Below are 15,895 nucleotides of genomic sequence, written 5' to 3' on the forward strand. Positions count from 1 at the left end.
CCCATATTTTTGTCAGTATATTTTTATTTGAATAAAAAGTGCATTTTTAGCTAGCAATACAAGCCCAAAGGCTGAATAATGGTGTAAATATATTTACATCTTGGCTACCAGCATATATGAACCAAGCTACAATCTGTGTACAGAGCGGCTGATTTAGTAAGGGGGCCTCTGTCTCGTACTTCAGTGGTTTTTAATTTCAACGTTTCAAAGTTTAAACGTAGCATTAATGCATTTCTTACACTGGCCAAAATGCTACTTCATCACTTTCCTCCCTTTGCAAATAGAAACAAACTTTAAAAAGTCATTGAATTTAAGATTAAATCCAGTGGTATCCAAGAACACGAAGTGTGCCTCTGTGGCTCATCATAGTCTTGACAAAGTGATGGTTTGGTTGAAGGGCCAAGGGAAGGGAGGTTCTTGATTAAAATGTCTGCTCATTCGGTGGGTCAGAATGTGGTGACGGGCGACTAGACCAACATAAACTTCTGAATTTCAAAGGTCAATGAAGATTTCCTCTTAGGTTGTTGATTTCTTTTCCCATTCCTATGAATATAAAAAGAAATAGACCTACCAATTATAATATTTCTTTCAAGATAAGATATTGACATTGATGCTTTCTGTGTAAATAAGAATCTCACCTTAGCTTTCTGTAGGACGTTGCCTTTTGTGGTCATCATGGAGGTGGGTCTGCCTTTAAGAGCAGAAGCAGAATTGACCGGGGAAACTGAATCTGCGTTAACGTTGCTGCTGGAGGGTTGGGAAGAAGATGATGGTGACAATAACGATGACGACGACGACGACGATGACGATACCTGGGGAGAGCCTATCGTTGATGCTTTAGGCTGAGGGTAAAACAGCAGCGAGATGGTTAAGGTTCACATTTCAAGCATCACGCACTGATTTGAAAAACACAGAAAACATTTAGCAGATGGATTCTGAGGTGTATTGAAAGACAGCCAGCACACTAACCATTGGCGTGTCCTGGAGGCTGCTGTCCAGTGTGGTTCCCAGCGTGAAGGGCCCTGACTCCACTTTCTTCAGACTTTCCTTCACTTCTACCAACTGTAGCTCCACCTCCACCCTGTGCTGCTCTGCCTCTCGGCACGCCTCCTCCTTCTGCTTGAGACGGGCTTCCAATGAGGCCTGCTGCTTGGGATCTGAGGACAACAAACTGCTGTCAGTCCCCATGTGATCGGTGCAAATCTTTGAGTCATACGGACACTGCAGGTGTACCTTGGCAGGTGCTGAGCTCCTCTTTGGTTTCCCTCTTCTCTTTCTTGAGGTTTGCCAGACTGATTTTCACCTCCTCCCTCTCTTTCTCCAGGCGATCACGCTCCTCGATGTAACGCCGCATGTCTGCCTCTGTGCGGTTCTTGCCCAGCTTTATCTCAACTGCACCGGGGCATCCTGGTAATTGAGCATTTATAATTTTAGAGGACATAGAGATTTAATAACCGTAAAAACCCCAAACTTGCCCAGATCTTAAGCTGTGCTTTTAACTGTAGAAGATGCAGGCTGTCACTAGAGGGAGCCATGGTTATGTAATAGTACAGAATAGGAAGCAGGTGTCAAGGAAAGTAATAAGTACTTCTAACATATCTGCTTCATGATGAAAAGTTGTTGAATATATCTGTAAAAAGGTGAGTGTGGTGATATTAAAATGAAGAGCATGCTTGCTATATCTTTTTTATATATACAGAACTCAGCAAACCCACTGCACCATTTGTCCTGACCTATAGTATGTGCCTTGGGCCTTGCAGGTTGTGGGCTGTGAGGATGCACAGCAGCAGTGTGAGATGTTGGACCCTTGTGGATTTGTCCACCAAAGGAATTGAAGGCCTGTGTGATTCCCAGGCTGGTCTTCTTAGTGGTCTCTTGGCTCTGGGTTGAGGTCTTGACTGGTTGAGTTTGTGGCTGTGATGGAGTGGGAGTCTGGGCTCGTTCTTGTTCTGGTTTGCTGGTAGCAGAGGCTAAGTTTGTCCCATTTAATGCGAGCATTGAATCTGGCTCAGTATTGTTAGTCGACGTCCCCTGCAACTAAATGATGTGCAAATTATTAATGTAGAAAGTAAAAAATATTTTCTAGAGAAAGGTTTGAGGTTGTCAATAAACTCTAATTTCCTACCTCTTTAACTTGAGAAGAGGAGTCCTTCTTGTCATCTGCTGATATTAGGGAATGTCTCGAAGCTTCTTTAGGGGAAAGTTTCCCTCCAGAGGATGTATGAAGGAAAGAGCGCACAGGGACGAGGTCTAGGTAAATCCTGTTTTCAGAGTCTTGTTCTGTACCCTGTGGGCCCTTGGCATTGTCTTGTGAGCATGTTTCATTGTCTTTCTGGAGATTGTTGCCCTCGCAGTTTGTCTGGCTATTCTCCTCAGCATCCTGTATGACACGAGAGGAGGAAATTAGGAGATGGCTTGTGGCCAGATGACTTGAGTCAATATTAAACTGAAAGTTAAAATCTCAAAACATTGCATCGGGTTTCGTGACAGCGTACCTCTGGGTCAGCTATAGAGGCCACATCATCGTACAGATCATCAGAGTTGTGAGAAATAGAAGGTAGGGTGTCTATGTAGGTGTTTGGCTCTGAATACCTCCTCTGCATCAAGCTAGAAAGACACACAATAACAAATAACCTTGTGCAGTGGTAGTCCTCTCCAAAAGCTCAGACTTCAGACTGCTTAAAACACCGGCATTTAGACAGCTTTATATACTCTTCTATCTGGATGATGTCAAAGAGAGGGGATGTTATATTATTTTGGTCATCTGAGGCACTGTTCTGGCTGTGAACACAGCAGCTGCAGTTCAAATGTTTTGTTTGTGAGGACTGACCAATCGGAAGAAAGACAGTTTTAAAGCAGTGGCTGTGGCTTGAAAGATAGAGCAAGCCGTGTACCAATCATAAGGTTGGTGGTTTGACCTCTGGCTCCTCTATTCTGCATGTCGTCCTCGGGGAATATAAGTTTCCCTTGATGCATCCATTGAAGTGTGAGTGTGTTATGTTAGATTAAAGGTGATTTGGCATAGAATAAAGCACATATGTGTGAATGGTTGAATGATTCTTGTAGTAAGAAAGTGCTTTGAGTGCTCAAATAGACTAGAAATGCGGCGTTTAAGCACCGGTCCATTTAAAGCAAAGTTGGACCAAAGATCAATGCGTGATAAATGAGGATTATTTCAAACTGTGAATGACGCAGAACCACTCTACTAAAGTCCAAGAATAAGATATGGAGCTGGAAATCTGCATATTGAGGTGAACAAAAGCGAATAACTTACTATAAGGAAGTCCTCGCAGCATTGACAATAGTGGAGATCCTCTCAGCATTGACATAGTCGTATGTCAGCTCCTCTGGATCTGTTTTGCTTCCCGTCTGTGACAGCAAGAGTCCCAGCCAGTGACCCATATCTGCTGATGTCTTAGCCTGGGAGGGGATGGAAAAGAAAAGGACAAGCATTCACTGCAAACCATGCACTTGCAACATCATGTTTTTAAATTCTCAGTTTAATTTGGATGCCATTTTTAATTAATGAAATGATTGCTACAGCACCATTTCCAAGCAGCGGTTCTCTGAACTAAACTTTAAGAAATGAACCGTACAAGCTGAGCTGTTAGACTTAACTAGAAATATATAAGAGGAAAGAGCTGTTTCTCGGATTTGGTATTTTGGATCAAACTGCTTCTTAAGAATTCTCTATTAAATAAGTAAGATTGAGATTGAGGCACGTAAAACAACCTGATATGACACGATGTGTTTACTGCCTTTTATTATTTTGGAAGATTCAAACAGCTTGTCTAAATTAGAAGGTTAACTATTACACATATTACATAATGGTTTGACGTCGCATATTTATTTGAATTAAAATAGTTTTAATGTTAACCTTATGACAAGAAGGAAAAAAACAACACATCCCAGAAGACTAAACACTGAATTCCATTGACCAAACATGCACTGCAGCTGGGTGGTACTGGAAGCTTAATGAAAAAGGGTGTAGCATTAGTCCCCCAAAAGCCCAGTACATCCACACCCTTTACACAAAGACGCACACTTGCATATGTACACATGCACCCACACCCACTCAAGCTCCCAGACCACCCTTGTGTGCGCACATATATTACATATGCTGTCTGATGTCAGCAGAAAGTGAGTTTCAGATGAGGACATGTTTGTTGAGGGTTCCAAGAAGCAGCTGTGCATCTTTTCTCATTTTGCTGACTCGGTATTTGCTTTTTTCCACACATTTAAATCCCGCCAGACATTTGAGCCCACCGCTTAGAGCTAAGCAGTAAGCCCAAAGTAAGCTCTCATCTGAGGCAAGCATGAGCTGCAGACAGGAAACATTGCCGTGTGTACATGCAATATCATGGTCTATTTTCAATAAGCTTTGGTTAAGTAGCGCTTTGAGCTTGCAGCACACCGCTGTTCCACTCCTGACTAACTGAAACCTGCGTGGTTGGGTTTCCACCCAGTGCAAAGTATTTATTTTGCATGATAACAAAGCCTCCAGCATTTTCTCACCAATCTAACCCCCCTACAAACATTTAAATGTAGAGAACATAAAGCGGTAATCTACCTCTAGAGTTGCCATCTGTGTGCCATCCATGTCAATCCGAAAGGAGTATAGGTGCTCTGGGCTGGGGTCAGGCAAAACATTGCAGCCCTCTAGAGACACAGCAGGTTGGGTTACTTTGTTCTTGCCCTTGTCTTGGTAAAACCACAGCTGTCCATTCTTTATAAGACACCAGCAGGTCCGCCACTGACTGTTCACCAGTACATTGAGGTAGCCTGAAAGAAGATGGAGGAGAAAACATAAATATGAAGTTTCCTTTTTTACTTCTCTTAGAAATTAATACTGTGCAAAGAAAACAAATACTGAAGTCGCAGAAACTTACACTGCGTGGCTTTAAGGTAATTCCACTTGACTGAAAGAAATATATGCTTGCTTGATGTGATAAACCTCACAATTCATACTGGTTCTTACTTAAACCAGTGCTTACAAATTGCTGTCATATAATCTTGTTTGTTGCTGAAAACCAACAGTCTGCCATAGAGGGTGCATATCATTATGGACTAAATGATTATAATCCAGTAGTACTAACATATATTACAATGAGGAGTTTTGACAGAACATCATTAGACCATGTTCACAGTGAGGTTCAAAACAAACGGGATCTGCTTTATTTTGCATATAACACAGGGAAGAAACAGAGACGGTGCCTTTTTGTATGTCTTGCATACAATCTAATGTTATCTGGACCAACCAAAATGATATGCAGGTGCTATGCCAGCCCACTCATGAGGTGGGTTGAGACCTTTTTGACGGACTGTGCTGGAGTGCATGGTGCTATTATTACCACCAGGAGCCCACAGGGGAGTGTCATATCTCCACTTTTATTTACTTGCTGTACTAGCAAATGTAGGACTTATCTGATGATGCAATGAGTGTTAATTTGAAAATATTATGGATATTGTGGATGAGTTGGTGTCATGCTAGTTTTCGTTAGTTAAACACCAAGAAAATGAAAGTGGGTGCATCAACAGGTAGCTTTTAGTGAGGACGTTACTTAAAGACACTAAAAAAACTACTTTTCTCTACTTCCTTATTCACGTGTTTTATACTTTGAGTTTTTACATCAGCTGTCCTTCCTGACACAAACACAAAGGGATCTTTGTCTCCTCTTGGAAAACTGGTGATCTTTTGCTTGTTGGGCGAATGTGTAAATTACTACAAGGGGCAAAATCTGTCATGCAATTCAATCACAAGTGTCTGTAATGTCTCCAACAGCAATGTCTTTGTCGCTGTGCTTGCATTCATCTTACATTTATCATGAGATATAAATGGAATTATTGAAAGGGTAATAAATGTTACTACTACGATATATTTACCCTCATTTTAGATTACAAGTCTTTTATGACTCACTTTGATCCTAAGAAGGCTGGACCAGTGAAACTCCCCTTTCTGTCAGTGTGCAGAAATTTAACTACACTTTTAATCATTGAGATATCCAAATAAAAGAAAAAAAAAAGTGTAATTTCAACAATAGGTCGTAGTTTTTTCTGCTGCTGGAGTAAATGAAAGAAACTGTTCAGCATGACTCTGAGTGTAAATTTTAAAAATAACCGGATTAGAGAGTTTCTGTTAATTCACAGAAAATGTCCTTTTTACCTTTTTTACCTTTTTATAGGCAATCTTGAAAAAACAGGAACTTTTCTGTTATTTAATTGTAACTGTAATTTCTTACTTAATTAATTTGATGTAGCAGGAATGGCTATGAGGAAGGTCTTTTTTAACAGGTAAAGCTGCAAAACTTGTTAAAAATACATTTAAAAGCCCAATAATTTATGCCCTACTTCACATTTTCCAGTTGGCCAGACTGGAGTCTTTGCTGGGCCGATTCTGGCCCCTGGGCCTTATGTTTGACTCCCTTGCCTTAGACCTTCATTAGACCTCTCATGCCAGTACAAATGCCCTTCTGCAATTAAAAGCAGCAAACTTTGAACTTTGAAGTTAAGTAGATTTTTGCGAACCTGAGGTGTCGACACATTTCTCTGGGCTCTCGAGTGCGGAGGGTTTTTTCTTGCCGATGTTCATCAGGTTGCTGAACATTAAACCTGCTCCATATTTTTTCTTCACTGTGGAAAAGAGGAGGAGAAGGACGACAAATTGACTATTTTTTCTTTTTACACCCTCTCCTTGAACATGTGGAGCACAGCAGATAAAAGCTAAAACCCCACAGAGGAGCTTACCATCTTTGCTTTCTGGCGTTTCAGCATGGCTGTCTGTGCTGCTGCCGCTCTCTGAAGCCACAGAGTATCTCTCACTCAGCTCTCCCTGTGGATTCATGGCTATATTTTAGTCATTTTGAAATCTTATCGAAAGTCTCATCAAAAACATGATGTCTGATCACAACAGATCAATGTACCTTAGTACAAATAAGCCTTGGGGAGTCAGACACAGTGTGTTGGGGGTCACAGCTATCAGCTGGCTTGGGACTGATCTCTTGAATAACCTGGAGCAAAAACAAGATGTTCTCATTTTGATATTGCGAACAAATAAATAACCATCCAATGATCTCGAAAGCAAGCTACTGTGAACGTGTTACCTTCAGCCACTGCTCAGCCTGTTCTTTGCTCTGCAAGCCCAGGACAATGGTCTCCCCACCCACTGGAATAATCTTCAGCTTGTGCTCTTTCCTCTTTAACTGCTTCTCTTTGTAAACAACACTGCAGCCCAGCAGACTCACATCCAGCAGAGGTGTCTGCTCCTTGGAGCTTTTATAGCACTGAGAGAGGCAGAATCAACATGCAAGCTTCGTTAAAAATGAATTACTGTCCTTTAATTTTAGCTGCACGCTGACCAAAACAAGCTAGAAGGTAAATAGTTAGAATAATCAGCAGATTTGTGTAGTTACTATGCAGTCTTCTCAACCATAAACCATTACCTACCTATCTAACAGCAAAGTAAAAATTGGGTAAATTCCTGAATGTGTTTATTGATTTGAATCATATTAGAATAAAAGTTTTACAGTAGACTTTTTAAGAAAGTGAAAACAGCCACTCGTGCAAACTCCATGCTTTAGATAGCCTGTTAAAAAAAGTGTTCATAGGTAATTACCCTCTAGAATGCTAGACGAGCAAGTGGGGGGAACACTTAACCAAACATAGCGGGCAGGTATTCATGCATTTGTCTTTTAATACCAAGAAAAATATAAAAATATAACAAGTCAGTTTCAGAGGAAGTTGCATATGCGTTGTCACAGATCTATTTCTTGACAGCTGTTCGTTCAGCGCTTGCTATTAAGAATCTCTGGCAGCTGTCAGTTGAACAGTTAAAAAGTAAAGCCTACACACCGGCTTTCTAGCATACAAAATATCACAGGGATTATACACAGCCCTATTCTTTTTAATATATGGGCTAATTTGGTTTAGATTTTTTTTCTTCTACGTATCACAACACAATCATAACACGCAATATCATAACACAAAACCTCACTGCAGCGTTAATACAGTCGTTTACCCACCAGCAGATGATGGTCTTTGATAACGCAAAGCTGTTTGGCCCACTGGCCAAGCCATTTCTTCCTCCACAGGAAAGCGCAGATGCGAGCATCTTTCATCAGCTCAATAGACGCCTCTGCTGATGGCCACTGGTGCTGAGCTGATGACGACTTCTCTCTGGTCACTTCCTCCTCATCGTAGGACTCATATGAGCTGCTTACCGCCTCTCCATCATCTACAAAGGGCAAGCAAAGCTAAAGATTACGACACTGCATGGGCTACAAGGGATGAAAAATGCCAGGGCGTCGAAAGCAAGGATTAGGAGAAGCAAAATCTGTGCGATGAGAGTGAATGAAAAATAAAGTTAATCTCTGTTTTTTGGACCTTTGCGACTTTCTTGAATGGAGGAGGATTTCCTAAAGCATTGAGCAAACACACATTTTCAGTACTGATGGTAAGCAGACAGGAAAATGATGAAACAAAGTTATGATGAAAGGGAAAATAATAAACTCAGGAAATTGATAGTATGAGGCTGATTGATGATGAAACTGTTTCCTTACATGCACTGATAAAACTGGACAACGAGCACTTTGGGGACATGCTGGCTTCCCAATTTGAATTTTGGATTTATGCAATCGCCTGCATTCATGCCACACAGACAGACAAACAAGTCCTAGCTACCCCTGGTGATAACAGCATAGACCACACTGTCAGAGCTGTACTCTCGTATCCAGGGCCCTGAGCGATGGCCAAAACAGTCCAGATCTAAATAATATCAAAGGAAACAGGAGGAAGAAAAGCAACATAGGGGAGATTGGACAGAACATAATGCCTTTGAATAATAATCATAGAAAAGATTACAAAAATAAATAAATCTTGTACATATTCATTATTGCATTCTCTTTGGCCTATTCACATATGTTTTCTTTTTCAAATGCATTCACGGGCCACTTCGTTTTTTCTTCAAAGCCGCCTTAAGTCTTTGTGGCATAGATTCAACAAGGTGCTGGAAACATTCCTCTGAGGTTTTTGTCCATATTGACATGATAACATCACACAGTTGCTGCTGATTTGTCGGCTGTATATCCGTGATTTAAATCTCTTGAGCCCTGGTGACTGAGGACTCCACCTGAGTACAAAGAACTCATTGTCGTGTTCCAGAAATCAGATTATCTGAGCCTTGTGAGATGGTGTGTTATCCAGTTGGAAGAAGTCATCAGAAGATGGCTACACTGTTGTCATGAAGAGACGGACATGGTCAGCAACAATACTCAGAAGGCTAAGGTGTTTAAATTATGGTCAGTTTGTACTAAGGGGTCCAAAGTGTGGCAAGAAAACATGCCCCGCACCATCACCACCAGCCAGAAGGATGGGTCTATGTTAAATTCTGAACCCAGCATCACCATTTCCAGTCTTCTTTTGTCCAATTTTGGCAACAATCAAGTCCGAAGTGTAGCAGTTTTCATTAATATATGATAGGAGTGAGACCCGGTGTGGTCTTCTGCTGCTGTAACCCAAGAGATGCTCTTCTGCATGCCTTGACCATAACAAGTGGATGTTTACTGTTGCCTTCCTATCATCTAAAAACAGTCTCGCTAGTCTCCTCTGACCTTAGTTAAGTATTTTTGGACAGAGAACTCCTGCTTACTGGATATTTTCTCTTTTTAGATGATTCTCTGTGAACCCTAGAGAAAACAGTCAGCAGTTTCTGGAACAACCATGCTATCACTGATATTCGCTTAAACCACCTTTACTCCCATTCTGACATTCTGCTTGTTGCTTACCTAGGCGATGATTATACAGTATGACTAATAACAAACAACCACAGGCCAAACAGGACAGAATATTCTTTGCAGCTGTGGTAAAAATGTGTTTAGTAACAATTCTGAAGAAAAAGCTTCCAGTACTGAATAAAAAGCTGACATGTGTTACATTCGAACAATTGTTACCTAATTCTTTCCCACAGAGCTGTGAAACGCCGCTATTGCGCAAAAACTGGTAATACAGACTGGTTTCTTATAATTGTGGTGCGGGTCTTACCACTTACTCAGTTATTTGTTCCAGTACATAGGCAACTCTTTTCGCTTTATTTTACAGCTCAAGCTAAAATGTTAAGCTAAGAAAAAGGCACAGCAGGTCTGAAATGTCTGTAACTTACATAGTTGAACTGAAACAACAAAAATATATCTAAATGAAAATGGTCTTAATTTAAAAGAAGTGATTGTAAAATTCAATTTAACAGCGTCAGAATTATGAATATGCACTTAAAAAAACTATTTCTGTAAAGAAGCAGTCTCAAATATTTTGTGGCACACACTCACACAAACACGAAGAATTGCTTCAAATAGGAAGGCTGCATTAAAAATAATACTGATATTCTTTGCAGTAGTATACAGCAAGAGCACTGGGTAACTCTGATGATGAATAAGGTATGAATTCATCACCTGGGGCTGTGCAATAGATGATACATCTAACTTTGAACACAGTTCTTACCATTGACAGTTTCCTCATAGGGTTGAGCCTCCTCATAGTAACTCTCTGAAGCGTCTGCACAGGCTGGAGCTGGTACTGGAGGCAAAGGGAACGGTTCCCGACACACCACACCCTGACAGATGAGAGAAAGATGAGGGAGTCAAAAACGAGAAAAGTACCCAAAAAAGAGAAGTGTGGGATTGTAAATGTCTGTGCTTTTTGTTCATTTAACGTCGCCCCCAAACCTACTGTCATTATAGTTTCTAGACCAGTGGTAATTAAGTGCTCTGAACACACGCGCATACACATGCACACACGCACACATCGACATGTGTTATTCCCACAGGCTGAACATGTGGTTAATCCCAGCTGTCACTTCAGGAATAACTAGGGAATTCCTCGTGTAACCAAACCTCCTCTGACCTGGGAGGCAAGACCTGGTAACTACTAGCACGTTTGCCTTTAGGGAAGAGGGAGTGTTTGTGTGAGCAAGGAAGAAGAGAAGGGTGTCGTATATTTGTGTGTGTGGGTATGTGTGTGTGCGTAGGGGTATATATGTGTGTGTGGCTTTCCTGAAATCACTCAGCAGTCTGGCTTCACTTCTGTCTCCTGTGTGGTAAAGACTGTCTCCCCAACACTTAATGCTTGACTAAAATCAAAACCAAAACAAACACATCTGTCTCCAGTTGTGTTTTTGTTTTTTTGTTTTTTATATTTAGCTTCTTCTTCTTTTTTTAATGAAGCTCAGGATTTTGCTCGATACATTAGACAGATGTTGCTTGTGCAGCATAATGGCTCCTGAATATTTACACTATTACAACTGAGCCTCACTCTCTCTGTATCACTTTTCTTTGGGTAAATTAAGAATAAAGCTTGAATCAAAGCAGGACAAGCATAGCACTCTACTGGTAGCTACTGGTAACGCTCTCCAGGAGGATGGAAAAGCAAAGTCACAATAAACTTCTTAGTTCTTGTTAACAATTTAGGCTATTTCTACTTTGTGACTGACACAAAAAAATCACACAAAAAAAGATTTTAAAGGCTTATTAAATCTAAATCCACAAACCAATCAATGCTATTGTGTGGTTAGACACATTAGTAGACATATAGTTAGTAGACTACAGTTAGAAGTTACACAGTACACTAATCTAGCAGAAGATTCTATTCTATTCTACTCTATTTTTATGGCCTCCAGGTGCTTTATACTATCAAGTAAAGACCCTAGAATAATAAAGAGAAAACTCTCTGTGAGCAAGCACTCTGGCAAGAGTGGAAAGGAAAAACTCCCTTTTAACAGGAAGACATCTCCAGAAGAACCCAGGAGGCTCAGAGTGGCAGCCATGCGCTGCCCCTGGTTGGGGGTGGCGTGAGGGAGACAGGATGATAGACACAGTGTGGAGCCAAAGTTATAATAACTGGTTAAATGTAGAGTGGTGCAGAAAGTTTGTCACTGCCATTTGTCAGTCTTATGGGCTGAACTTGCTTCTCTTTTGGCAGTGCATTGGTAGACCATATACAGTCCATCTACCTGCACAGAGCATCTGTCACACGTGTCCAAAGTATGTGGTTCAACCAATCTGTGGTCTTGTGAAACTGAGCTTTGAAAATAAGGAAAAGCATCCACTGCAGCGCATGTCTATGTTTTCAATACTTTATTTTTGAACTTTAATGTTTTTTCAGACTTCTGCACCCTCACCCCATTCTGGCCCACTTGTCAACCATTCAGCATTCAGCCTGTCGAACAACGTGCCGTTTGGGTTTTTAGAGGAGAACATGGGAACACATTTGCATTGCTTTTGCATTTGTGTTCAAAACTTCTCCCTAGGCTATGTAGGCAAACAGCTATGTAACCAGATATAACCATGGTAGTATAAAACAAGCATTACTAATCAGCATCATTTAGGAGATGCTTTGAAACAGCATGTGGTACCTTTTATTAAAACTCAGTCTTGTGGGAAAAGCTCTCAACTTCAAAAATGCAGGTAATTTGAAGACCATATTAATTAATCAGGTGTTTATTTTCACACTTTGAACAACCTTAAACCTTTGGACTCATGCATGATGTGTGGGGGAAGGACCTTCCAAGAAGGAAGAATTTCATCACTGGAAAACAGCCTCAATACCCTGAAGTTGCGACATAATCCTATGAAGTATCAATGGTGGCAATCAGAAGATGGCAGATATGCAAGTTTGGTCTTGGTGCAATCTGGAAATAAAATGACTTGCCCGCTTAAAAACTTCAGTAGCTGCCAGTGAAGATGCAATCTATGTATTCTTTTTCTTATCTCAGATAAACTGAGAGATACTGGAGTCAGACTTCCACATAAGGGTTATTCTTCTGAGGCAGTGAAGTTAAAGGAAGTTAAAAAAAATTACATATATCCCACTGTTTGAATTCTTTCACTTTCACTTCTACTTATTGAAATTAGTATACTTTAAAGCATTCTGCTTATTTTTATTATATTTACTTATTGTACAGCTTTCACATTCTCTGAAAGGTTGCAGTCCTTCAGCTGCTCTGTAAACAGAATAACTCAATATACCATATGATGAGAGTGTGAATGGTACTTTTAGTTGCCCCAAATCAGCCACGCTTAAAATATACAGAAACAAATGAGAGAGAAAGCAGTGATAAATTGTGTTTAGTGGTCACAAACCTGTGGTGGGTCTTCAGATACCAGAGTGATTTACTGGTTCAGCTTAGAAACAGAACAACAAAAAATAAAAACACAGCCATATTTGTCTGTTTGTGTAAAAATCATTATTTCTGATGTGGGCTGTCAGTGACAGACGCAGCAACTCCCAGTAAACAGGGAATTCCCTGTTAGTGAGCTTTTCCCACCATATCACTTCAGTGAGCTAAGACATTTTCAGTAATCCATAGCAGATGTTATAATAACTGGCGTCATGTCACGGTCCGCGAGCAGTCACAGTGATGAAGACTCACTTGTGTGATTTGCCTGCATGCCTGAACATGGAGGAAAGCAGCCACTAAGCAATGTGTTGGCAGAAATGTTATCACGGCCGTTTAGGGAGGGTAACATCCCTTATACATCATGGAGCTATTTAAGATGCGTCATTATACAAGCATCAGCAAATGTGACTGTCAGTGTGTCATGAGACCTGCTCTCGAAAATGACCAAAATATATAAAGTCTATTTAAACACACAGGTAACTGATGCTGATAATAACTGATGCTGTTACAGGTATATTGGCTCACTTGTGCCCACATATTCTTCTGAAATTTCTTTAATTCGTAAGTGAAACTGTCAGTGTGTGTGTGTGTGTGTTTCCAGTTAGGTGATAAGCAGAAAAAACCTACCACGTTTTTTTGATAGCAGGAAATACTGAAGCAAATCAGCAACAGAAGAAGTTGTACTCTTGGTTTAAACACCCTACTATGAGGCAACAGTGATAACCACTGAGATAAGATGTTGGCATTACTAGGGTGTCTATTGACCATTGTTATTTTTAATCACAGGAGTTACATCACTCCTTCTTACTCGTTTATTTCTGTAAAATTATTATAACTTTATAATTTAGGTTGTAGAAAATGATGGAGGCAAAACTAAAATTAAGTCATGTAAACCCCCATTTATCCTAATTGCCAACAGGGGGCTTCAAAATTGAATTCAACTGTAAAGAAATCAATGAAAATATTTTAGATTTTTCCTGATTTATGATCTAGGAAAATTCTCTCCTCGTGAACTTATCATCTCAATTGCTATTTCCAAGTTAGATTTATGTTTATTTTGTATATTAATGTTACATTTACCCCCAGCCAATTACACAAGTGGCTCAGGATCATGTCTCTGCTTCTTTTGCAGATGATCAAGCAGTGACCTCAAGAAAAACTTGCTGCTGAGTATGAAACTATAGGAATGAGAATTAGCACTTCCAAATCTGAGGCCATGATCAGAAAAAAGAATAGTGCACAAGCTGATTTTAAGACTCTCTAGGTCTGAGTGGAGATGGACATCGAAAGATGGATTGATGTGGGTTTTGGGAGCGATGTGAGCGCTGTACCATTTTTTTGTGATTAAGAGAGTGCTAAGGGAAGCACTGATCTTCCGACCTTCACCTTTGGCCGTGAGCTCTGGGTAGTGCCTGAAAGAACTGAATCATGGATACTAGCGTCAGATATGAGCTTCCTCCGAAGGGTGGCTGTATTCTTCATTAGAGGAAATTTGTAAATTGAGAGGGATTCAGAGCCTGGCCACTACTCCACATCAAAAGGAACCAAATGAAGTGGCTTGGACATATGAATAGGATGCCTCCTAGGTACCTTGTAGGTGAGGTCGTCTGAGCATGTCCTGCTGGGAGGAGGCCCTGTAGCAGATCCACGATACACTCGAGAGATTACATCTCTTGGCTGGTGTGAGGAGTGGAAGGTCTTGGCATAGAGTGTGTGCCCTGAGACTTGAGCCCAGATAAGAAAATTGATGGTGGATGGATGTTATGTTTAGAGTGAACAAACAACAATCGATTACGGGTATGACTATCTTGGTATTGACAAGTTTCTGCCATATGACAATGTGCTCTCAGTGTCCTCAACACTTAGATCCACCCCTCGCTGTTGATGCCCTGATTTAAAGTATTCAAGATGACCATGGCCAAAATGCCAAACTCAATCCAACAGGTGACAACATTGTGGCTATGTCCGTTTTTACATAGAGCTCATGGTTTCATAACCCATATATACTGCAAATAACAAGTCAAGAGAGTTAGAGACAAGCCTGGTCTAAGCCTTAATAATAGTTATATACAAAAGCAGTTAACAGGAATTTCCTGAGAAAGTTATTATTCTGTTTCTCACTTCTCTCTCACTCTCTCACTGCAACTTCTCCAGAGTTTAAAAAAAGTAGTCAAGAGTTAAGCATCTGCTATTAATTAAAACAAAAAGTCAGGCATTCCAGAGGAACCGCAGTAAGCCACCCCAGACTGCCCACCCACTCTTATCTCTATCTTTTTTCTTTTTCTTTTTACATTTCCTCAACTCCAAAAATATTAAATTGGCTTGTTGTCTGAGCCAAGCCTGAAGAGAAGCATAGTAAGCCATTCCAGGGAGGTGTTGCACTGGTGAAAAAGCATCAGGGACATGCCAGGTGTGTGTATCCATTCTCCCAGAAGACTTTGCTATTCTTCTGTCTCTAATAGTCACTTTAGCCCCTTCCTTTTACTTCTCTCATGCACAAACACACTTCTTCACCACAGAAACATCGACTAGAAGGGAAGAAATGAGGAGTCGGAGGATAAATAACAAAGCAAGGAGAGAGGGTGGCGGGGTGTGGTGGAGGGGCTTTGAGTAAAGAGTGGGAAAAGAGAGCCCAAAAAACGAACAGTCAGAGGAACATGGAAAATCCCTGGTTCCCATGCCAAGAATTCGGTGCAGTGAATGCACACACACACACACACACACACACACACA

The 15,895-nt window shown here is 40.7% G+C and overlaps 1 protein-coding gene across 4 annotated transcripts in view; it reads right to left on the minus strand.

Moving 5' to 3' along the window:
- Positions 1 to 202: 202 nt before the first annotated feature.
- The window catches only part of afap1l2 (actin filament associated protein 1-like 2), a 45,490-nt gene continuing 29,797 nt past the window's right edge, over positions 203 to 15,895 (minus strand). For 3 of the 4 annotated variants that reach the window (XM_005928159.3, XM_042223301.1, XM_042223303.1), the window contains exons 5-19: positions 10,489 to 10,600; positions 8,019 to 8,230; positions 7,101 to 7,280; positions 6,921 to 7,007; positions 6,745 to 6,829; positions 6,526 to 6,630; positions 4,571 to 4,782; positions 3,275 to 3,420; positions 2,496 to 2,607; positions 2,126 to 2,380; positions 1,734 to 2,037; positions 1,234 to 1,407; positions 970 to 1,157; positions 639 to 842; positions 203 to 543 (exon numbers count right to left, since the gene is read on the minus strand). In XM_005928159.3, coding sequence (XP_005928221.1) covers positions 517 to 543; positions 639 to 842; positions 970 to 1,157; positions 1,234 to 1,407; positions 1,734 to 2,037; positions 2,126 to 2,380; positions 2,496 to 2,607; positions 3,275 to 3,420; positions 4,571 to 4,782; positions 6,526 to 6,630; positions 6,745 to 6,829; positions 6,921 to 7,007; positions 7,101 to 7,280; positions 8,019 to 8,230; positions 10,489 to 10,600 — 2,403 coding nt within the window. In that variant the 3' untranslated portion in view covers positions 203 to 516. The remainder of the gene's footprint in view (positions 544 to 638; positions 843 to 969; positions 1,158 to 1,233; positions 1,408 to 1,733; positions 2,038 to 2,125; positions 2,381 to 2,495; positions 2,608 to 3,274; positions 3,421 to 4,570; positions 4,783 to 6,525; positions 6,631 to 6,744; positions 6,830 to 6,920; positions 7,008 to 7,100; positions 7,281 to 8,018; positions 8,231 to 10,488; positions 10,601 to 15,895) is intronic. The other variant, XM_005928161.3, reaches the window with a different exon arrangement.

This window comes from Haplochromis burtoni, unplaced genomic scaffold, assembly GCF_018398535.1.
Source record: "Haplochromis burtoni strain Fernald_Lab_line unplaced genomic scaffold, NCSU_Asbu1 Contig_108, whole genome shotgun sequence".
Classification (NCBI taxonomy): domain Eukaryota; kingdom Metazoa; phylum Chordata; class Actinopteri; order Cichliformes; family Cichlidae; genus Haplochromis; species Haplochromis burtoni.